Source organism: Alnus glutinosa, chromosome 11 (assembly GCF_958979055.1).
Source record: "Alnus glutinosa chromosome 11, dhAlnGlut1.1, whole genome shotgun sequence".
NCBI classification, from domain to species: Eukaryota; Viridiplantae; Streptophyta; class Magnoliopsida; order Fagales; family Betulaceae; genus Alnus; species Alnus glutinosa.
Genome location: NC_084896.1, coordinates 24,470,181 through 24,495,202, shown reverse-complemented (window position 1 = coordinate 24,495,202; position 25,022 = coordinate 24,470,181). Strand labels below are relative to the sequence as shown.

Here is a 25,022-nt window from a genome sequence, read left to right as displayed (position 1 = left end):
AGAAGTGACCGGTTGGTTTTAGTCGGTCTGGGGAGGATGGTGTAGCCGTTTTCCCTTTGGGTGATTATTCGCCAGATGAAGTGGATGGGGCTTCACTTTTGGCTATCGTGGATTCTAGCATTAGCGAAGAGGAGTTTCATCAGGAATCTGTGGTTGCCCGTCAAAAGAATAAAGGTCGAAGGGAGATGTTGAATTTGAAAAGCTCTGTCAATTATGGAAATGATTATGCAACCTCCTGGCATTGGAAATGCAAGGTTCACATGATGTAGTGTTCAATGCCTCGTGGGTCTTAGGTCTTTTGGGTTTTTAGTGTCTCGCAGGTTTGTTGGGTCTCTTTCTTTTTGGGCTGATTTGATTGCTCCCTTGTATATTTCCTATGTATTTAGGGGGCGCCTTTACCCTTTTTAATAAAATTTATTACTTATCAAAAAAAAAATCTACGCTTATCAAAAAAAATATTCAAATTGTGATTCTCAACAAACATTAACTAGTGAAAAATAAGAGTTAACAGAAGAAAATTGCTCAAAATAATCAGTAATTTGTGATAAAAGGTACACATTACTTAGAGGAGGGAAGATGAATTAGAAAAGGGATAAGTGAAAAAATACTTCAAAAAAAAGGAACCAAGAAAAAGGAGAGATGGTAAGCATAGCTCAGGACACATCTAATTTGCTTTTGAGTTTTATATTGAGGTGATGTAAATCTCATTTCACCACTCATAAAGGCCTAAATATAGGCCTAGTAGACCTACTAAATCCCTAAAAACAAGAAGAAGAAAAAAAATACTTCAAGACTCATCCAAACCATTAAGTTCATTTAGCAGGACCCAAATTCTAATTTCTAACACCACTAAACTTCCAAAAACAATAAAATTCCACCATTATATTTTCTCACGAGTCTCATATCAATTAGGGTGTATCACATCAGGCCACAAATGTACCACTTACAGTCGAAAATGAAGCAACAAACTTGTTAGAGTATACGAAAATATATGAAGATTCGGTCCCAAATTCTAATTTCTAACACCACTAGACTTCCAAAAACAATAAAATTCCACCATTATATTTTCTCATGAGTCTCATATAAATTGGGGTGTATCACATCAGGTCACAAATGTACCACTTACAATCCAAAATGAAGCAACAAACTCGTTAAAGTATACGAAAATATATGAAGGTTCGGTCAAGTAACAGGTTTTTAATTGTGGATGTGTGTGCATGAGCATGTGAATGTGAATGTGCCTAAAATTGGTTATTTTCCTTGCATTCAAAATGAATAGAGCCATGTTGGATTAAATTTTGACATCTAATATACCACTCTTATCACAAAAACACCATAACTTTTGCCACATAAAGTGTATGAAAGCTTAACGGCCCTCCTTTTTGGTAATAACTATGCTTCATTTCTCCTATTGTATCTTCTTAAATAAAATCAAAAATTCTAATAAAAATCTCATTACCTCGCCCCTTTCCCTCCCATCAGTACCGTCCAAATCCATGGCAATTGTACAAGGCTCAATGCCAACACCCTTAGCTATCCAAATGCCTTTGGTTGTTTGACTCCTACAATAACACAAAACTATATTGCTTGTTTCTCATATGGAGGTGAATTAAAAAAGCCAAGAGAAGCAACGGAAAGTGTCTTCTGGTTAACCATATATGAAGCAATTAAAAAACCAACCTTCCATTGTATGCGTCCATCTCCCTGAAATTTGTATGGAAAAGATGATTCAATAAGGTGCTCTTCCCTGCTCAGCAAAGGGCGTTGGGAAAAAAATGAAAAAGAAAAAAAGAATATTAGCTCAATTCATAAGATTAAATCACACTCGAAAGGCACACCCCAAGAAAGGGGAAAGGGGGAAAGCAGCAACCTAAGCCCAATTAAAAAGTATTAATAGAGATTTATTTCTAAAAAGCAAATAAGATCTTAATTACCATCAATACACTTTAGTAAGGCTCGAAATATGGTAAAAATAAAATTAATAAAGGCATTAATATAATCCAAGGTGCTAATTTATTAAGGCCTCCAATTACAAAATATTAATGGAGATTTATTTTCAAAACAAAAATAAATAAATTGAAGGCCTTAATTAATTACCAACATTCAAAAAATAACACTTAATTAAGTCCAACGTTCAAAATATTAAAGACCTTACGCCTTAAGTCCATCGTTCTAGAATCAATATAGAATGAAAAATAAATAAATAAATTCTAAGAAGTAAGAAGATGGAAAGTCTCATTCAAAAAATAAGACTTAAGTCCAACTAAGGCAACTATCTAACGTTCAAAAAATTGAAGGCCTTACGCCTTAAGTCCAACGTTCAAAAATCAATACAAAGTGAAATAAATAAATAAATGCTAAGAAGTGAGAAGATAGAAAGTATCTAATTAAGTTTCCCTTTCAAATCCTACTCTTTATAAATTTTCATTTTTTATCTCAATTTTCCGATTCAAGTCGATCTTACTCGAATTTGAATTTATCTATTTTTCTCCATTTTCATTATTTTTCAATATCTTACTATTCAAGTCCTTAAAATCATTCCATATCTGATTAGTAATAATAAATAAATAGATAAAAAAAACAAAAATTTTATTATAGCCCTTCAAACTACCAGCCTTTTTGGAAGTAGCCCCCAAACTATCAAAAAGATTCAAAAAGAACAATTTCGTCAAAATATGCCTCTAATTAATACCCCTTTCACTTGTCATTTTTCAATTAAAAAAAAATGAAAATTAAAATTTTAAAAAATGAAAAAAAAAACACTAAAAAAACAATAAAATAATAAAACAAAATTTCGAAGTGTCGACAAGGACGAAACTAAGGGAGGAAGTAGAGGCCATGAACCCCCCCTCAATTCTACAAATCCAATTGACATTGGCCTATTTTGCTAACTAACTATAATCTGAAAACTTCATAGCACAAACATCCAGCTGCTACTCAAATGAGTCGAAGAGTTGAACCTTAGAACTTTGCATTACCAAATTAAGGAGGCAACATAATTTGCTGAATGTTGGAAATGAGGCACCATGCTACCAATTATTGGAACAAAGAATGATCAAAATCATGAGCATAATTAAGCAAGGGAACACTAATCACTTAGCTAGAGAGAGCGTCGTTGTGTCGTTGTGTCGTTGTTCCTGCCGGTAATCAACGACCCATAGAAACTGCCCCATTGTCATTACACCTCTTGCAATCAAACAGCGTACACACATTTTTGGCTTCTCATGAAAAAGAGAAATGATCCCTACACTCATTTCTCACAACAGCCCCACAACAAGCTGACATGACTGGTAATATTTTATTATTTTTTTACAAAAAGAAATGAAAACAAAACAAAAAAATAATAAAATATTACCAGCCACGTCAGCTTGTTGTGGGGCTGTTGTGAGAAATGAGTGTAGGGATCATTTCTCCATGAAAAATCTCAATCCCATGCATGGCTACGTAGAGAATGAGAGAGAAGAAAAGAGTCTAAAATTAGTCTCTTTTACAAAATTGCCCTTAAATGAAATGATCAGATTTTAAGATCAATGGCACAGATGTCTTTTGGCTAGTCACCCTCCACCCCTCCCCATGTTTGCCTCTCTCTCTCTCTCTTTGAAAGCCACACCACCAACGGATCGGAGCCCCACCACGCCACTGCCGTCCACCCCTTGCCAACACACCCACACACACACACACACACAGAGAGAGAGAGAGAGAGAGAGAGAGAGAGAGAGAGAGAGAGAGAGAGCTAGAGAAGGAACTTCTTGAGCCCTATTTTCACTCTTTCGTTTTCTTCTCTGAAACTTCCTCAGTGGCTCACTCTCTGCGTGGCTTTGCTTGGTCCTTCGATTCGCAGGTATGCTCTCGAAAGCTCAGACCATCTCTTTCTACTTAAAGCTCAGACCATCTCGAAAGCTCAGACCATGCACAGCAGCTTAAGCTTCCTTCAATACAATACGGCATCGCTAATCCGCGACTCTACCACCCACAGACTCGAACGTCTCAACGACGCCGTCGAGTCCTCACGCCAAGCGCTAGCGCTGTTTTCGAACTCCATGTCCTTCGCGCTCTTCCACGACATCTTGCACGTACATGTCGGTCAGTCGGTGGTAATGGCCCTTATAGAACACGTGTTTTTTTGGCATGCACTTTGTGGGCATAATAAGTATTCTTGCTTAAGTTAATCACTTGGAAGTCACGTGACTCGGCTTCTGTCATATTTTAACACCAAAATTAGACGGACTATCCTTATATGATAGTTTTTTTCTTTTATAGTTAAACACTTCGGTTCGAGAAAAATGATAGAAATACTCTGTTGTCAAAATGAATGATAATTCAGTACCTTTTTGTAAAGTTCTCCTTTTATTTTGTTATAGTCATAAAATATATATTTGTTTTTATTAGAAATCGTGTTTATGTAATTTGTAAATACTTTTAGTTATACATGTCTACTAGAAAAAATGCTTCTGGATATGAAAAACTAAAAAAAAAAAAAAAAATAATTGAATTTTTAAAAGGATCTTTAAATAAATTTGTTATTACCAATAAACAAAATATAAATGATAATTTAGTTGAAAAACACATAAATGAACAAAAAAAATCATAAAAAGAGTTAGAAGATAATGAAATAATACAACAAAAAGATGATATTGAAAATAATGATATTGACGTTCAATTATGTAATATAACAATTATTGATAAAGAAGTTTCGGAAAATTTAAAAGAAAATAAAATTATTAATGATGTATCTAATTCTATTGTTACAAATATTTATGACCCAGGTCAATGAAAAAATATTGATACAAAATTAAGAGATTTATTAGTAGAAAATGGTCTAATAAGAGACAACAATATAAATTTTCCTAAAGATGAGAACCCTAGACATTTTTCTATTACTTTTTATGTACGAAAATTATCAAATGGGGAGAATAATGATAGAAAATGGCTAATCTATTCAAATGATTTAGATGAAATGAGGGGCGTAGTTAGGTAGAGCCTTGGGGGTACATGCCCCCAAGCCCCAAGGTTTTCCAAAAATAAATAAATAAATAAATTTTACCCCTATTTTTTTTTTTTTTTAGTTTATGCCCCCCAATTTTTTTTATTTCAATTTGGCCCCCCCAAAATCTAAAAGCTAGCACCGCCCCTGGATAAAATATTTTGTTTTTATTGCAAGTTGTTTAATTCAAATTCTAGTATAAGTCAACTAGCTAATGAATGAACTAATGACTGGAAAAATATAATCTTAGTGCTAAACTTAAAAGTCATGAAGCAACCAATGAACATATTACTAACATGAATGTTTGGGTTGATTTAGAAATTAATGAGATTGTCAAAAAATGAAACAATTGATAAAAATGTCCAAGAAAAAATTAACAAAGAAAAAGATCATCGGAAAAAGAGTATTATTGATAATTATTGTTGTAGTAAAGAATCTTAGTAAAAATAGTTTGGCATTTCGAAGAAATAATGAAAATATTTACCAAGAAAATAATGAAATTTTCTTAAGTCTAATTGAAATGATATCATAATTTGATCCAATAATACAAGAACATATTCGGCGTGTTAAAGATGCATGGTGAAATTCATAACCATTATCTTGAACATAATATACAAAATGAATTGATACATTTGTTAGCTAGCAACTAAAATTAAAAGTAATTATTAAAAAAATTAAAGATGCAAAATATTTTTCAACTATGCTTGATTGTACACCTGATACAAGTCATCAAGAACAAATGTTTTTCATAATAAGATGTGTTGATATTTCAACAAATACAATAAAAATAGACAAACATTTTATAAAATTTATAAGGGATAATTGCACCATTGGTCCCTGTGGTATGCCATAATTATTTTTCACTCCCTATGGTTTAAAAAGTTCATGGGAGGTCCTCGTGGTATGCAATAATTACAAATCGATCACTGACGTCAAATTCTGTTAAAATTTTTAACAAATTCCATCAAATGTCATGTCAGCGACACGTGTCGCCAATAAGATGGCGACACATGTCCATCTTAATAAAAAAATATAAATTTATTAAAAAATAAATAAAAACACTTATTTTTTTTAAAAAAAAAATTAAAATTCAAAAAAAAAAAAAAAAAAAAAGCAGAAAGGGTGGCTGGGCCACCCCTTTGGGGGTGGCCGAAGGGGGTGGCGGCGGCCAGCTGGGGGCAGCCAGGCCACCCCTAAAGGGGTGGTCCAGCCACCCTTGCTGATTTTTTTTTTTTTATTTTTTTTTTAAAAAATAAGTATTTTTATTTATTTTTTAATAATTTATATTTTTTTATTAAGATGGACATATGTCGCCATCTTATTGGCGACACGTGTCGCTAAAGTGGTATTAGACGGAATCTGTTAAAAATTTTAACAGAATTTGACGTCGTGGATTGATTTATAATTATTGCATACCACGAAGACCTCTTATGAACTTTTTAAACTATAGGGAGTAGAAAATAATTATGGCATACCACAGGGACCAATGGTGCAATTATTCCAATTTATAAAAGTAAATCATGATATTACCGAAAAATGTCTTTTTAATGAAATTATAAACATAATTAAAAGTCTTGAATTGAATATTAATATATACAAGGACGAAGAGGATAGGATAATAGGTCTAACATGAAAGGAAAAGTACGAGAGATGCCAAAAAAAAAAAGACTTTTTACACAACATGTTGTCCTTGTAAACACACAGAAGTGTAATTACTCATAGTAATTGACGAAGTCAACAACTTAACACATGAAATTAAAGTGATCAATGGGAACAGGAGAGATTCCAAATAATGCCAAGAACGTCCACGGATTGGCTCTAAACACCAACACTCTCATGAACACAATACGCGAGAGCAACCCATCAAGCTCAACTTGAACGATCAGGATTTCCTAAAAAATTTTAAACATTTGAGAATTTTAAATTTTTAAATTCTAGTCATGCTTTACATCTAATGATTAATAATATGTTAACTGTCCATATGAAATAAATGTTAAACAATTTATACTACTTTTTATTGATAGCATTTATTTTATAAGGATAGTTGGTATATTGTAAACCGATAAATGCAAAGTATGACTAAAATTTAATAATCTGAAAATGTCAAATGTTTAAAAAATTTGAAGAATCCTAATCCAACTTGAAATGATTTATGCTAGGCACGCGTGGCAGCGAATTGGATATCATTGAATAATGAAAAAAAGAATGCAGAAGCGCAAATATGGAAATTCCAGAAACCTGTAGTTAAATACAGACGTACCGCTACTTTGAGGGCCCATGATGGCGACGACGGCATAGGAGAGGCCGTACTCGGCAAGCTTCACCTTCTTCGTGAAATTCTCCAGGCCTTGCACGTCGAAGTTGCCGTTGCCGTCGATGAGTTGCGTGGCACAGCAGTCGTCCTCCATCACGGAGTCGAAATCGAGGTCGCTGAGAGTGAAGATGAATTGGAATGATCACTTGGAAAGACAGAGTTTCCTGGGAGTTGAAGCTTGTTTGCCCTTTGGGATTTCCTCTAGGCTCTAGATAAACACGCAAAAACTTCTCTCAAGTTTCACTTTTTGTCTGTTTCTTCGTAAAGAAGGCGATGATGGGGAAATTAGAATGAGAATACGTGAGACTTGTGCTGACTTTAGCCAATCAGGTCTTCGCCGTGTCAATGATTAAGAATAACTGAGACTTCAGGGATCAACCGGGTTATTTTATAATCAATACGCACTTGAAATAAAGGCCATATATGGGAGTTATTTTATAATCAATATTAAAAGACTTGCAATAGTACAAAATTTTGGCCTCTCGACTTCTCTCTTTAATAGATACTCAAGATATTTTTAGTTTCTTTCCTTTAAGGTAAAGGTATGAAGAATTTTCGAGTAACACGCGATTTAAAATTATTTTTTCATTTTTTATTTTTTTATTTTTGTTGTCTAAGCTTGGGTCGATCCACGAACAATGAGGAGAAAGAAGTGGAAGTGCAAAAGACAGTGAAGGGTAGTTTCAGAAAATCGAAGGCTCCAAGGGTGAAAGCCACAGCGAGGACTTCGACGAGGACGAGGACGAGGACAAGGAATTGGAGGTGGGAGCAGGACGCGGAGGGAAACGCAGCGATTTTCGATGCTGTTTTTTGCGACAACAGGACGGGCCTCGAAGTTGCCACGTGGAAGTCAGTTACTAGTGGTGGTAAACTGGGACACGATTTTGAGAACCGGTTATCGGGTCGAGTAGACCGCTTACGAAAACCGGAGGGTTGGTTTTTGCTGGGGACGAGTATGGAGAGGGAGTGGGTTGGAGGTTGAGCAAAGAGATGGAAGGGAGTGTGTTGGAGTGGAGGATAGGAGGGCAAGTTTGGGTGAGTTATTTCCCTAACGAGGTGAAGAGTTCATATTTTGAGACAAGGTGTATGGAGTGGTGTGATGAGGTTGATTTGCCTTTGATTCCTTGGAAATTTGTGTGTGTAACTGTAACCCTGTAAGAAAGTCTATGATGTCAATAAATTTGAGGTTTTATATATATGTGTGTGATGGTTTTAATTTTATGAGTACCTATTTATTTATTTGCATATGGTAGCCAAATATTGCTTGCATTAATTAAGCCAATTCTCTAATAAAATTGGCTTGAATGTAGAACATGTTTTGCAAATTAAGTTGAACATGCATCTGAAATACGTTTGAAGAGAAATGAACTCATGTTGATCATACAGTTTTGCACGGCCGAATTGGATAACGACTACTTGAAAAACAAGGAAAGAGCCTCCAACCAGTACTTTTTGTCTTAAAGAAAAATGAGAGGGGGGAATTTCTTTTGAGGTAGAAAATATATCTCCAAAACCCTGTTTTAGAGAGAAGTCTTCCATTTAAGGTTGTCTAGGGGCTTTCTTGGGCTTTGTGAAGGTGGGCCTTTAGATCTAATGGTCCTAAACACCCAAATGAATCTGATCTTATGCCTCCTGTTGATAGATTCTCCAATATAATGCTGATGATGATGATTCAGATGCTGCTGTTGTGATGCATAGTCTATAGGCAATCAAAATATCCAATCACTATACTAGAATTACCTTTTCTATTACCTGGATAATGTTAGATATGGAACATATTTCCTATGTTTGAAACAAGATATATTAAAATGATATGATACGTTACTTACCTTTTATATGATTTGATTGTAATCATATTTTGTTCCTCCTGGCTAGATCCGGTGGAGGCTGGTCTTCCCTTAGCCTTTTTGGGCTGTGGTGGCTTTTATGGGTCGTTATTTGTTTGCTTTCTTTTGTTTTGGCAGGATTTCTCATCTCAAGTTGTCTTCTTTGGGGGATTGGCCGAGCGTTCGTGTTGTCGGCGGGATGTTTTTTGGCCCATTCTTTCACCTTTTTTCTTCAGATTTTGGAAGCCAGATCTGCTCTTCCTCGCCCATTTCTGACTGACACGCGCCCCCCAGCCGGGTTCTCCGTCGCCTTCTGCCGCTAGATTCGGCCCTGTCGGTCGCCGGTGACCGGCGCGTGGTTCCCACGCGCCAGTGGGCTCTCCGCTGTTTGGTGCGCGTGTGGGCCACGCGCCGCTTTTTTCTGGCCGATCTCGGCGATTTTCGGTCCTCCGTCTGGGTGGCGCCGGTGTCGGCGCGTGTCCCCCACGCGCCGCCGTCTGGCTTCTTGGCCCTTTTGCTCCACTGCCGGCAGCTTGTTTTTTGGGTGGTCTCTGCTTCAGTGTCATGTGTTTTTTTCTCTTTTCTTGGGTCACAGTCTGCTTGTGTTGGGTTCAATTTTTACTGGAATATTTGTTGGCTAATTGCTAGATCTGGTCTCTTTTATTTAGAAAGTGAGCGTTAATGTAAAGAGGCTCAAATGCTTTCTTGTAAAAATTGTATTTTTGCTTAGGCAGCTGTTTATTAAGCCAGATTTTGCTGGCTTAGAGAATGGGGGGCTTGTCCCTTATTTTCAAGTTGTATGCCTTGGGTTGTTCACCATATCAATGATAGATTATCATTTCCGTTCAAAAAAAAAAAATGAGTATTATTTATTGTAAAATCATCATGAGATAAAAGAAAAATGTAGCCCTTTAAATTTTATCTTGTAGACGTAAGTCATAGACCAAACAACGTAAAATTACTTGTCTTTATTTTAATTCATTTCTGCTATTGTCTTTATTTTTTTATTTTTTTTATCTTTTCTTTCGATCCTTTTAGTTCACATTACAAAGCTATATATAACTTATCCAAGTTTCACTGTTAAATTAGAGTTTAATTTGGGATTCAAATTCTGTGGGATCCATGGGAGATTGATTTGTTAGAGCATGCAGCTACTGAATTATTACCAAAAACCAAAAACATACGTCTTGGCAAAGTCACAAGATCATTTATTAGAATTCGTTGTGGAAGCACGTACCAGATATTATTCGTTAAACAACATGCATTCTATGGTACTGCTTCTTGGACCCCATGGTCACGTGGGATTGTTTAAGGGGTCCTAATTTTTTTTTTATTTTTTATTTTAAAGCTAGATCATATTTTAACTTTATTGATCAAGATTAAAAGGGTAGAACATTTAGTTCTACCACAATAGTATCATAGATACAATATGGAATGACCTTCCTCTATGTCTTATCATGGACGTATTGTACTACCATTTTTTGTAAAAGTTTATGGGCATTACTCACTCGCAAAAGATGTCTTGAGAGAAGAGGAAGTATCCATGACTTATAAAGTCCCCAGGTCATGTATCTCTTGCCAATCTGGGACACTTTAACACGCCCCCTCACGTGTGACAATTTTGGTCAAACACGTGTTCAACATCGGGAGGGAAAGGTCCATAATCGTCCAAAAAACTTGCTTTAATTTGATGCCATGTAAAAGTTTATAGGCATTACTCTTAAAAGACGCATTGAAAAAGGAGGGGTGTCTATAGCTTATAAAGTATCCGGGTCATGTATTTCTTGGCGATGTGAGACACTTTAACACCTTTATCAAGGGCATGGCTGCCTATACGAGAATCCCCGAATCCTTGGCTGCAATCTTTTTTTTTTTTTTTTCTCTTATTATTATTTTTTTCTTTTCCGTAAGAAAATGACAAACTTCTTTAGTTAATGTTACCTCGTGAACCATTGGGCATGGAGACATAGCGAATCCGGATTTCAAATACTAATTTTCTTCCTTGAGACGATATAGGATTCGATTAGATTATTTTCCCTCCATACTTTCTATGTTTTAATCTAATACGACCATATATATACACAATTCTGTCGTGTTAACAAGTTCATCAACAAGTGAAAATCATCACTATAACGAATAAGAACATATATATTTTACACAAAATTAAATATCTCTTTGGCGCCTATAATCTAGTCGAGCTTGGAGCTGTCAGATTCCATTCGAATACATAATTTGAGAACTCGAACTCAGCTTGAGCCAAGTTTTGAAGATATGTTCGGATTTGTCTTGTTAAGAGTCTAGCCAAATTCGAGCTTGACTTGAACAAGGTTAAGTTAACAAGCCAAGCCTCCCATCGATCTTAATTGAAATTATGTAAAATTTTAACTAAATAATATAGAAAAATAAACGTTGGTTACCCCATCACCGATTGCTCGGTCCCAAGAGGGTGGGCTGGTGGCAGTAGCCACTTCCCCCTGCCACCTGTTGCTCCTCCTTTTACACCCATTTCTCTTCTCACACGACAACAGATCTGCAAGTCATGCACCCAACTGCTCCATATCTCCTGCACTGCCACACACGACAATTGGTGACCATCGATGGTGAAAATGAGTAATTTGTTATTGTATCTTGATTCTTGACCAACAAGGCAACATATATGGTTCTTGGTGTTAAGTGAAATTGAAAGAGGTTATGGTTGACAGCTATGCTTATAGCTGTTGTTGAATATCTTCATGACTCTTCGCTAGCTCTTCGGAATTTGTCTGTTGCCCATATTGGCATTTTGTCATAAGGGTGTCTACATGGACTACATGTGCATGCATGAGTCGTGCACGTTAGGCGTAACGTATGCACCCATATTTAAAAATAAAAAAAATAAAAATAACCTCTTTCTATATATATATATATATATATATACACGAGCGACCTAATGATTCAAGTCGAACTTATATAAGGTAAGCTCACGAACTTTTTTTAAATCGGGTCGAGTTTATAAGAGTATGTCTTGTTTAATATTCGAGGAGATTATTGTATTCACGAACGACTCGTTTATTATTCAAACCGATATCAAATTAAGTTTAACCGAGTCGAGTTCATGAGCAATTGAGCTCATCTAACATCCCTAATGGCCGACATGGGATTGGTGTTAGAGCCATTTTTCTAAATTATGCTAATTTGTTTATATTGACTAAATACACCCAACCTTTATTTATAATATCTATTAGGACCTTTAATCAGAATTTTCATTAATAATATTCTTATTAGAATAAATTAACAAATATATTTAATTTATATATTTTATAAAGAAAAATATTTCACTTACAACTCTCATACAAACAGAACCTCCTCTCATATGTTGTGTGAGACCTACATATAAAATTTATATGCATGAATCCTACGTAAAATAAAAAAAATTGTGTAAAAAGAGTTATGAGAGAAATCCAACCCTTTTATAAAATCATACAAAATTACATGTGACATACGAGCCACCCTTTAGGACATAAAAAATCACATAAAATATTCTCTATTCTTGTCCCATGCATATTTATTTACTTAGTATTTTTTTATTCATAGCCTTTTTCTTATGGGTCGGAAGGGCAGCATAAAGAAGTCAGAATTTCTGACAATGGGAAAGACAAGAGAATCTCAATCTATCTAGGTTCGCTCGTGAGCAAATCGCGCCGCGTGCACTTAATTATGATGTCAGACTCACACGCACATCATAAGAAAGGGAGAAATGATATTTAAACAGCACAATGTACGCAACATTTACACAATAAACCCACATAAGATGAAACCCAGGAGACACGTATAAGTTTCACCTTCTGTAAATATTGTGTTGTGTGAGAATCACTTCATAAGCTTCTACAGAAAATGCCGTGTAGCGTGGACCCGGTTACTTCACTACATGCCATGTGAAATTCAAAGCCAAGGCCTCTCTGCCTCCCCAACCACGAACCACCCCACCTTTTTTACTGTATCACACTCACAGAGAGAGAGAGAGAGAGATACACACAAAGCGTCTTTCTTGTTGCTGTTGTGGAACTCTTTCTGGGTTCGATTGTTTTGGTAATGGAGGATGGTGAGTGGGTTCTGGTGCGGCCACCGGCAGAGAAGGAACTCTGGAGTCCGAGTTTAGAGGATGCAGAGAGCTCTAAGCCTTTGAAGGTTACATTTTCTGGGCCGGCGAAGCACTGGACCGATGCGCTTCCTATTGGGAATGGGCGGCTTGGAGCTATGGTTTGGGGGGGTGTGGCAACAGAAACTCTCCAGCTTAATGGTAAAAAGCAATGCCACATTCCCTTTTGCATCGAAGAACTGTTAATTTGGATTTTGATAGTAAACTTCTTTAGTTATTATTTGTTTGGGGAAAAAAACGAAAGCAATGAAAAGAAAATTCTGGGTTTTGTGAAAGCTGTTGGTTTTGTTTATTCCAAAAAAAAAAGGGGAAAGAAGAAAATCAAATAAGGAAACAATTGAATAGGGTTGCTTATGTTGAACATTTTTTTAAAGCTTAACTATATCTTTCCTTTTTTAATAAATTTCTAACTATTTTTAGCATCAAGGGGTTTGAGTTTTTATAATTTGTCTCCTTATTGATTAGTAAATAGAATTTAGTTTTTTGTTTATATTTTTGTTGTTGCAATCCTACATTTGGATGGCCATGTGGAGGCTAAGTGTTACTGGATTTGGTAGAAATGCTTGTAGTGAACTCCAGTGATATCTATGATTTTGTTTTTCTTTTTCTATCCCCTTATTTCTAAGATCGAGGATTTGACATTGTGACTTGTTCATGTTGTAACATTTTCTAAGCAACCAAACTGTTGGAAATACTACAATCATTTGGCTCTCAAGATACTTGAAATGCTTGGAGTGACTAGGTTTGAAATGAAAGATTTACTTTTGCATTTACCAACAATATTGGTGCACTCAACTTTTAGTCTCTGAGAATTTTGGTTATAATTAGGGGATGTTGTTCTTGAATTTGAGTTCACTTCTTTGATTCTACCTGTTTTAATAAATCATATTCGGTAAATTTATGTGTTATCTTATCTGTCAAGTACCTCTGCATTTGGTTGCTGAGATTCCTGAGGCAAAGAGAGTGGGGACTTGAGTTTATGTTTTTATTGTTTCTAAAAGATAAAAAAACGTCCATCACTGTCTGGATAATTATTGTTTTAAATGGTCCCAGACAATACACGCCTGGAAATCTTGATGGAGATTTCTTTTCTTGTCATATATTTCAGTAACCAAATGGAGTTTGTTACAATTATATGCATCTACTTCCTCTGCAATTCAATGACTCAGCTGACCTCCACAGGCATTTAGTAATAAGTAATGGCTGATTTATTTCAATTATTACGTAGAGGACACACTCTGGACTGGGACCCCAGCAAACTATACCAACCCAAATGCTCCAGAGGCACTAACACAGGTCAGGAAACTTGTTGATAATGGTGAGTATGTTGAAGCCACTGCAGCAGCGGTCAAGTTGTCAGGAGCACCTTCAGATGTATGTAATTTCATTACGTTTGATGCTGCTATTCTTCATTTCGTTACTCAGTATATATGATATTCAACGAGATTAATGCAGTTCTCGAGCTTATTCTATCTTGTAAAACAACCCATGCAATTCAGTTTAAACCTTTGTTGCTAGTCAGTAGTGCATCATGTATTCTGTTTAATCTGTTATCTAGCATGAGGCCCCGCTGGTACATATGCAAACTGTCCAATTTTTTTTAAAAAAATATTTTATAATTGAGGCTTATACACTGCACAAATGAGATGTTAAATATGAAACATAATAGCTGAACATGATAGTTTGCGACTGTCTTGAGTGCCTGATGTATTCTTGCTTGCAAAATTCTGCATTTGGCTTTTACTGATCATACGGTGCCTCATGCTACACTGGCTAAGCATTTTAGTTAATTTTTGTCATGCTAATATGCCTCATCTCTTGATGGTGGTCTTATGTATACGTAGTGTGCATCTTATACGTTACCCAAAACTTTCTGCATAATTTGTGAACCTGTATGAGGGCAAGATTTCTATTACTGATACTACTTGACAAGGTGAGCTTCCATGTTCCTAAAAAGATTGACTTATGGGATTTACATCCTAATGATTATTTTATGATGATGAAGGTTTACCAAGTTCTTGGGGACATCAAGCTTGAATTTGATGATTCACATCTTACATATGCTGAAGAAACTTACTACAGAGAGCTGGACTTGGATACTGCAACGGTAAGAGTAAAATATTCTGTGGGTGATGTAGAATTTATGAGGGAACATTTTGCTTCCAATCCAGATCAAGTGATTGTGACAAAGATTTCTTCAAGCAAATCAGGGTCTCTGTCATTTACAGTGTTTTTAGACAGCAAGTTACATCATACTTCACAAGTAAATGGAAAAAATCAGATAAGAATGGAAGGAAGTTGTCCTGGAAAAAGGATCCCACCTAAAGTGAAAGAAAATGACAATCCTAAAGGAATTCAGTTTTCCGCGATTCTTGATTTACGGATTAGCGATGGCAAGGGAGTGATACAGGTTTTGGATGACAAGAAGTTGAGGGTGGAAGGTTCAGATTGGGCTGTGTTGCTTCTCGTGGCTTCATCTTCATTTGGTGGGCCATTTACGAAGCCTTCAGATTCTAAGAAGGATCCTACTTCAGAGTCGATCAATGTCTTGGAGTCAATAAAAAATTTGTCATACTCTGACCTTTATGCCCATCATTTGGACGACTATCAGAATCTCTTCCATCGTGTCTCATTGCAGCTTTCAAAAAGCACCAAGAGCCTTTTAGGAAATAACTTTTTGAAGATGAAGAAAGTAATGTCTTCTGTAACTAATTCAAATTTCAAGGAAAGTGAAGCTGATTCCATTTCAACTGCAGAGAGGGTAAAATCTTTTCAAACTGATGAAGATCCTTCCTTGGTGGAGCTTTTATTCCAGTATGGTCGATATCTACTTATTTCTTGTACACGACCTGGAACTCAGGTGGCAAACCTGCAGGGTATATGGAACAAGGATATTGAACCTGCATGGGAGTATGTTTTCCCCTCTCCCTCTCCACCATAGTATTTGTGTGTGTATTTTTTTACTTTTCCTGAAATAGAGGAAGTTAGGCTTTGTAGAGGGACATAGGCAAGAGTGAAAGATATTTAGATAAAAATGTACATTCTAGGAATATTACCCCTTCCCTCTCTACACCTTTATTTTCTAATTATTTTTCTATATACATGAATTAGATGCATGGCATGGGTAAACTGCTCCCTTTCAATGATAGTACATAAACATAGCATGTGGTACCTTACAATTCATGTGGCTATTTGCATATGATTTGTTTGAATAGTTACTTATTTGACCCCTTCCTTTTCTATTCAGTGGCGCTCCTCACTTGAACATTAATCTTCAAATGAACTATTGGCCTTCCCTTCCTTGCAACCTTAGTGAGTGCCAGGAACCCTTGTTTGATTACATTTCCTCTTTGTCAATCAATGGGAGCAAAACTGCAAAAGTAAGAATTTTCACTTTCTAGTGTACAGTCCTTTTGACCTGTTTATTTTATCTATCTATATGTTTTGTTCAAGGTTAATTTTTTTTTTTTTTCATGGCAACTTCTAATGGATGACATTCACCCTAAGTCTAACAAATATTGTTCTATTAAAGAACCAATATTGAAAGATACATGGGTGCTGTAAGTAGCACTTTAAGTTGCAGTAGTGAGCCTTTAGATAAATTATTGAAATAATATGAGAGCCTTAAATTTGCTTATGTATGGATTGTGCAGTGCCTATAGGATGACCCTGTAGAAGGGACTCTTTAGTTTCTGATGCAATTTGGTTTTATTATTATCTGTATCATGCTAATGTGACTGTGGTGGCGTACATACCTCATTCCGTGAAGCATTGATAGACTTAAAACCAGTAAGACCTGTATTAACCTAACCCCTTGGTGGCCTCCATGATCTTTGTGTTCACTAAGACAATTTATTATTCTATCTTTTCTACATACTTTTAAGTGTATCTTTTCTTATATAGTCACTGAATATTGCAGGTGAACTATGAAGCAAGTGGTTGGGTTGTCCATCAAGTGTCTGACATATGGGCAAAAACATCACCAGATCGAGGTCTGGCTGTGTGGGCTTTATGGCCAATGGGAGGAGCATGGCTTTGTACCCATATGTGGGAACATTATACTTATAAAATGGACAAAGTAAGTTCCTGCTTTATCCTATGAGAAAACAAAACACTAAGCAATCTTAACCAGCTTAGTGTCAAAAGAAACTAGACATTAGTCCTCTATCTCTCTCGTTGGCGTGTTTTAGTGCGTGCCGACTTTTCTTTGCTGTTATGGGAATCTCAAGGTGGTTTCTCATTGAATCCAGTCGTTTGAGTTGGTGGTGGAGTGCATGTCCTCAACGTTACGGATTTTTGGAAGGAGTAGAGGTTGTGTTTGATCCATTTGATTGGGTAAAGCTTGTCTCAGGTTGTTAGCTGCTGTATGGAGTTCTAGAGATGCTCCAAAGTTGGAATCTCAACTCTTCTCGCCCAGCGATGCTTGAACATGCATGGGTGTTTCGGAAGAGGAAGAAGGAGCGGATGTATTCTTGTGCCAGAAGGAAGAATGGTGGTAAAGGTTGGAGGTCCTTTGCCACCGAGTTGCGCTCAAATCTGCAACTTCTCCAGTCGTCATCCGGTGGTGGATTAGCTGGGGTTCGTTTCAATGGACGATCGTCGCTGGGCTTGGGTGGAAGTAAGTCGGTTATGCCATTTAAATCATAGGTGGAGGTGGTTGGGAATAGGTCATTTGCGGAGGTTCTTGTGGGGCCAAGAAAGTTTTTGGCATCGTCCTCTTCCTTGTGGGGGGGGGGGGGGGGGGGGTCTTGGAATGTGAGTGATAAACGCCTAAGCGTTAGGAATTTACTTAGAAAATGGAAGGCTAATGTTGTTTGTTTTCAGGAAACTAAAATGAAGGTTATGTCTTATGCTTTCGTTCGTAGTTTGTGGGGTTGTCGTCATGTGGATTGGTGTTGTTTAGACTCTAGCAGGGCTTCCAGTGGAATTTTGCTTATGTGGGATAGAAGGGTGGTGGAAAAGATTGACGAGTGTGTGGGGGAGTTTACTGTTGCTTGCGCTTTTATAAACGTTGAAGATCATTCCATATGGGCTTTTACAGGTGTTTATGACCCTAATGTTGATGGGGAGATAATATTTCTTTAGGATGAATTGGCTGGTTTGCTTAGCTAGTGGAACTTGCCCTGGTACATTGGGGAAAATCTCTCGTTTCCCTAGTGAGAGGTCGAGAGAAGCCCGTTCTAATCTAGCTATGGTGGAGTTCTTAGATTTCATTTTTGATCAGGGTCTAATGGATCTCCCTCTTGTTGGTGGGATATCTGCCTCCAACTTACCTCCTACATGAGAGTGGACATCTCGAAATCACTTATAACTTTCGCCTTCTCCTCGTCACATAAGGCCCTATCTTCTTCAACAGTTTGAAGACCTCATAACTCATCCCTGTTTTAGGGAAAGAGGAGGCTAATTCTTATATATCGTAGCCTACCTCACATACTATTATATAGACTTTGGAGAATATTACAATGACCATAATACCCTCTTACCTACCACACTTACCTACCACACATTACAATGATAATAATATATTATTCTAACACTCCCCCTCAAGCTGGAGCATATATATCATATAAGCCCAGCTTGTTACAAATACACCACCAACTGGACGGAATCACCAGAACATTCAAAAAACAATTGCCCAGACCAGATCAACCAGATTGGCAAGGCACAGTACACGTTCGACAGCACACCCACCGCCGGAAACTCGTCGGTAACTCCCGGCAGACGCACCAAATCAATGTTCATGCCGACACGGAACAGCAACACCAGATCGTCCGGCGAGATCGCAACCTCAGATCTCACCGGAAACGACCACTACACACCGGCGTCAAACAGACTCCGGAAACGGCCAGAAAAACCTTCTGATGGGCCAACAAACAACCACCCATGCCACAAACAGCGCCGACAAGCACGGGTTCCAACTGCAACAGCGACGGGAATTTTCTGGCGACACACAAACCGTGCCGGCGACCACTATAACGACAACGAACAGACTCTTCCGAACGACCTCAACTCAAGCGACACCAGAGATCACAAAACGCGGCCGTGAGACGACCATACAGTGTCGAGACAAACACCCAGAAATCGCCGGAAGTCAGGTCTGGGTCTGGCTGGTTCTGGGTTCACGGGTTCCAGCTGGTTCGGTGGGTCACGATCTCCCTCTACCACACACAGAATCGCACCGACGAACAATTTTATATAACCTACCGGAAATCACGATGAATAGCTCTTGTAGAGCTTTATCAAGGCACTGCCCGTGTGGGCTTAGCCCACACGGGCGGTGCTATTACCAACGGGAGAAAACCAAAAAGAGAGGTTTAGCCAAGGATCTAAACCAGCTCTGATACCATGTTTTAGGGAAAGAGGAGGCTAATTCTTATATATCGTAGCCTACCTCACATACTATTATATAGACTTTGGAGAATATTACAATGACCATAATACCCTCTTACCTACCACACTTACCTACCACACATTACAATGATAATAATATATTATTCTAACAATCCCAAAGAAGCTTGTTCTGCCTCTCTACATTACCCAACACCTTCTTATTCAAATTTCTTAAAACATATTTCAAAACCTTAAGCTTGTGAGCCAAAATGAAACTCGAAGAACCTTGAAAGTGATAAGAACTCCACCATTGTTTCAACCTATCCACAAAACCCTAAGATTTTAGCTACAATTTGAAATACCTTCTACCCCCTTGAAAGTCTCTGCAATCAAGAAGGATCGGAAAAATGGCATGAGCAAAGTCTAGGAAGCCTCCTGTAGGACACACCAAGAAACTGGGGTTCCCAATCTTGCGATGTTTAGCATTGCCTGCCTCATGGATGCTTCTATGATAGGTCATCTTCAATTCTCTAATGGCTCTCCTCAGTGGAACATTCATTTTGTTAGAGTAGCACATGATGCTTCTGTGGCAGCTCATCTTCAGTTCTTCGATCAGCTGTACTCCATCAAATTGAGACATGATGGTGTAGACAAGCTTTATTGGATCCCCTCCAAGAGAGGGATGTTTGAGGTTAGCTTGTTCTATAATGTCTTAATCCCCCATGGTAGCACTCTTTCCCTTGGAGGTGCATTTGACAAAGTGAGACCGCTACGAGAATGGCTTTCTTCGCTTGGTTGGCCGTTTTAGGTAAGATCCTTACTTTGGATAACTTAAGGAAGCCTTAAGCAGCATATCATTGTAGTTAATTGGTGCTGTTTGTGTAAGAAGAGTGGAGAAACCATTAACCATCTTTTACTCCATTGTGGGTTAATTAGTGCATTATGGAACTATATCTTCGGACTGTTCAGCTGAGTGTGGGTCATGCGTTGTCGAGTGAGGGCTCTTTTTGCTTGTTGGAGAGGGAAGTTTAGTAGCCCTTTAAGTGAAGTTGTATGGAAGATGATTCCGCTATTCTTGACGTGGTGTATTTGGAGATAAAGAAATGATCGAAACTTTGAAGACAAAGAAAGGATGGTAGCGGAGTTAAAGGCCTTATTCTTTAACACCACCCCCCACCCCCCCCCCCCCCCCCCCCCCTCCTTTCCATTAGATGACTGCCTATGATTGTTTCCATATTTCTAGTTTCCGTGACTTTTTTGTTCTTTTTTCTTTTTCTGGTTAGCTGTTTCTCTTGTGTACATCTTATGTACTTGGTGAGCCCTTTAGTTTTAATGAAATTTGATTACTCATAAAAGCAAAAAAAAAAAAGATGCAGCCAATGTTGCTGTTGTTGCGTAATCGAAGCTGGTTGACTTAGTATCTGTTGTTTTGAGGTTAAACTAATTAAGAAAATGAGGATTTAGGGACTTGAAATATTGGTAAAACTGAAATTTCAGTTTTCTACCTAGATTCATATATGACATTTTCTCTATGTTGGTGACAATTTCTGACTGAAAAGATCTAGTATATATATGATCGCTAATAATTTCTGCATATTTAGGATTTTCTAAAAAATAAGGCATATCCTTTGTTGGAAGGATGTGCATCATTTTTGTTGGATTGGTTGATTGAAGGCCGTGGAGGATATTTGGAAACCAACCCATCAACTTCTCCTGAGCACATGTTTATTGCTCCGGATGGTAAGCCTGCCAGTGTGAGCTACTCATCAACCATGGACATCGCAATCATAAAAGAAGTTTTCTCTGCAATTGTTTCTGCTGCTGAGGTGAAGCTCTTATATGCTGGCCAAATCAATCCTAATCTTCTATCTTGGTGAACTCCATTACTAATAATTCTCTGGCAAACAGGTTTTGGGAAAAACTGAGGATTCTCTTGTTAAAAAAGTCCTTGAGGCTCAACCGAGGCTACCACCAACAAAAATTGCTAGAGATGGTTCCATTATGGAATGGGTACGCTAGTATCTTGAATTTAATTTCTGAGTCTTTTTCGGCAAGGTGTTATGTTTTAGTATTTCTAATGAAGTTCTTCTATGAACTGGAACAACTGAATTCGTTATGAGCTAACAAATTCTCTCTGTTCTATGGCAGGCACAAGATTTTCAGGACCCGGATGTGCATCATCGACATGTATCACATCTTTTTGGTCTCTTTCCAGGGCATACAATCAGTGTTGAGAAAACGCCAGACTTATGTAAAGCAGCTGATTATACCCTCTATAAAAGAGGTTCGCGTGTCATAACTGACTATTTAGATTCCAAAGCATTTTTTATGTTTTATTTTGCATTTTGTCTATACTTGACAATTTTTTATTACACTAGAAAAGCAAACATTTTGATACATGTGATACATTTACACATGCCAAATATTATTATGTGGGACTATGGCAGTATTCAACTAATTGTGACAGCAGCTGCCATAGGCCAGTTAGTGTGAAATGATTGTCCTAAGTAGAAGATCGCCTCTCTCTAGAGTTCATTTTATCAGTTAGCCAATTCATATTTTTTGTTTACTTCGGTTTGATATTACTGATTATTTTGAGAATATGATATTACTTTAACAGCAAGTTCGTAGAGTTGTCATTTATATTCTTTTAACATGAAACAGGAGAGGACGGTCCAGGATGGTCAACTACATGGAAAATTGCATGGTGGGCTCGTCTTCATAACAGTGAGCACGCATACCGGATGGTCAAGCATTTGATTAACTTAGTAGATCCAGATCATGAAAGTGACTTTGAAGGAGGACTATATAGTAACTTGTTCACTGCACACCCCCCTTTCCAGATTGATGCTAACTTTGGGTAAGTCACAATATATTTTCCGTATGTTAGTAATATATGTTTGTGTTAAGTAACGCTCATTATCTATGACTGCTTGCCCCAGGAAATTTTTTTTATCTATAATAAATTCCATTCCCCTGACAACAACAGTTTATTTCATGTTTATTGTTGCATTTCTGTAAATGAATTTGGGAGTAGGAGCTCAGATACTGTAATTTTTCTTGTCAGCATCATTGACAAAAACATTCGCTTATGGAGACATGAGGCTTTCCCACAAGTATATTTTGCAGGCTGTCATATTAAAAGTTCACCTCTCCCTCCCTCTCCCTGTCATTTAAGGCAGCCCCATCACACATATACATAAATTTCTGGATCATGTCCCAAATTTTCACCAAGCATCTCATTGTGAAGAATTTTGGGGTCGAACATGAATATCCAAGTCAAAATTATGTGCCGAGTAATATATACTCACTGTACTAAAAAAAGGCAAGGAGGGTTTCAGCCGTACAATGTAACTCTGGTTTTCACCTTGTAAAAGGATCTGATTCCGACTCCGAGCATTAAAAATCATCATAGCAGTAATTGGGAGTTTGTGATTAAAGTTTTTCTTAAGTGACACCCTTGATATACATGCACTTGAAGTAGATATCAGTTTGACTAAAAGCTGTCTTGGAAGTAAGAATATTATTCATGCATGATTGACGATTCTGTAAATCTTTTGTTATAGTTTTTCAGCAGCAGTTGCAGAAATGCTTGTCCAGAGCACCATAAAGGATCTATACCTACTTCCTGCTCTTCCCCGGGATAAATGGGCGAACGGTTGCGTGAAAGGATTGAAGGCACGTGGTGGGATGACAGTAAACATCTGCTGGAAGGAAGGAGACCTTCATGAAGTCGGCCTTTGGTCCAAGGACCAGAATTCTCTTAGAAGATTACATTATAGAGGGGCTACAGTCACGGCGAGTATATCATCCGGCACGGTTTACACCTTCAATCGGCAATTAAAATGCGTGAAGACGTTCTCTCTCTGAGAAGCAAGAGGCTTTTTCTTGATTGCTAAGATCAAATTGATCTTATGAATTCCTTTGCATTTCTTTGTCTGTCTTTCTTTATCAAGTTTTTGGTCTTGGATTTGATTTGATTTGATTGGTCAAGCGAGAGAATCTTTCACGGTATCATTTATTTGTTGTTAATAACAATTTCATGCAAGTCTCATTTCTCAATATGATATATCTTTGGATAACGTCACATTATTGTTTGAATGGTTTTACTTATATAAAAATTTTATATTTATTCTCTTCTCGTCCTATTTAGGGGCTCTCTTATATATTTCACATGTATAAGAGTTGCGTTCATTTGCGCTTTTAATGAATTGAATTGTAATTATTTATTAAAAAAATTGAAAAAAAAGACAATTTCAGGCAAGCATTTTCTATGAAGCATTCTTCAATTATTACTTCTTTCTGAGTGATGTTTGCGTGTTCTTAATTTTCACTTTCTTTTTTTTGTTTAGAAAATTGTACCATTGGTCCATGTGGTTGGTCTAAATTACAAATCGTTAATTTTGATATCAAAATTAATTCAGAGATTCATGCAGTTGACTTAATTTACAAATTGCTTACTTCAGTCAAATTTTGTTAATTTTTTTTTTGATAGATTTCGTTAAGCGCCACGTCAGCGCTAATAAGATTGTGACACAATTCGATCATAATAAAAAAAAATTATATATATATATTAAAAATATAAATAAATAAAAAATGGAAAAAAAAAATTGAAAAGAAAAAAATGGGTGGCTACACACCACTCCCAGAGGTGGCCGGAGATGGCAAGCGGCCACCCCCATTGGCTGGGGGAGGCTGCCCAACCGACAGCTTCCTCTTTTTTTCTTTTCAATTTTTTTTTAAAAAAAAATAATTTTTTAAGTTTCATTTATTTATATTTTTAATAGATTTTATATATTTTTTATTATTATTATTATTATTATCGATATGTGTCGTCATTTAATTGGCGCTGATGTGGCGCCTAACGGAATTTATCAAAAAAATTTATCGAAATTTGACTCTAGAGAGCAATTTCTAAATTAAGCGAACCACAATAATCTTTGAATTAATTTTGATTACAGAGGAAGTAATTTGTAATTTAGGTCTACCACATGGACCAATGGTACAAATTTTTATTTTTATTTTTTCTCATAATCTAATTTTCACATTACTAGCTGAGGATGTGCAATCCCAGTATCGCTCTCGACTTGGATCCTCCCCTAAATGCTTCAAATACTGAAAACCTAAAGATGCAAGTCTTATGTACTGATCAAAGTCTTTCTAATTTTTATTTTTTTCTAATTGTGCTGATCAAAGTCTTGGCAACACTTGTCACGCCCTTGCTCTTAATTCCAAAAACAGGGGATCTTGATCTGAGGGTGTGTAACCGTCTCTATAATAATTTCACAGCAAAAGAATTTGTATAACAAGTATAATAGTAAGATCTTTAGCGTAGACAATCTCATGAAGATGCATATCGTCATTGTGGACAGATGTTGCTTGTGCGAGAGAGATGGGAAATCTATGAACTATCTTCTTATTCACTGTGAT

The 25,022-nt window shown here is 36.9% G+C and overlaps 1 protein-coding gene and 1 pseudogene across 1 annotated transcript; one reads left to right on the top strand and one right to left on the bottom strand.

Annotated features, from left to right (window-relative positions):
• Window positions 1–7,648, bottom strand: part of LOC133881623 (protein ROOT HAIR DEFECTIVE 3 homolog 2-like) — a 44,455-nt pseudogene extending 36,807 nt beyond the window's left edge.
• A 5,293-nt stretch (window positions 7,649–12,941) lies between these two features.
• Window positions 12,942–23,674, top strand: LOC133881563 (alpha-L-fucosidase 2-like). The gene is made up of 10 exons (XM_062320518.1): window positions 12,942–13,403; window positions 14,491–14,636; window positions 15,268–16,172; window positions 16,510–16,642; window positions 17,182–17,340; window positions 21,194–21,418; window positions 21,501–21,602; window positions 21,741–21,876; window positions 22,257–22,452; window positions 23,159–23,674. The coding sequence occupies exons 1-10, from the start codon at window positions 13,196–13,198 to the stop codon at window positions 23,460–23,462; spliced, it is 2,514 nt and encodes an 837-aa protein (XP_062176502.1). The 5' UTR covers window positions 12,942–13,195; the 3' UTR covers window positions 23,463–23,674.
• Window positions 23,675–25,022: the final 1,348 nt, after the last annotated feature.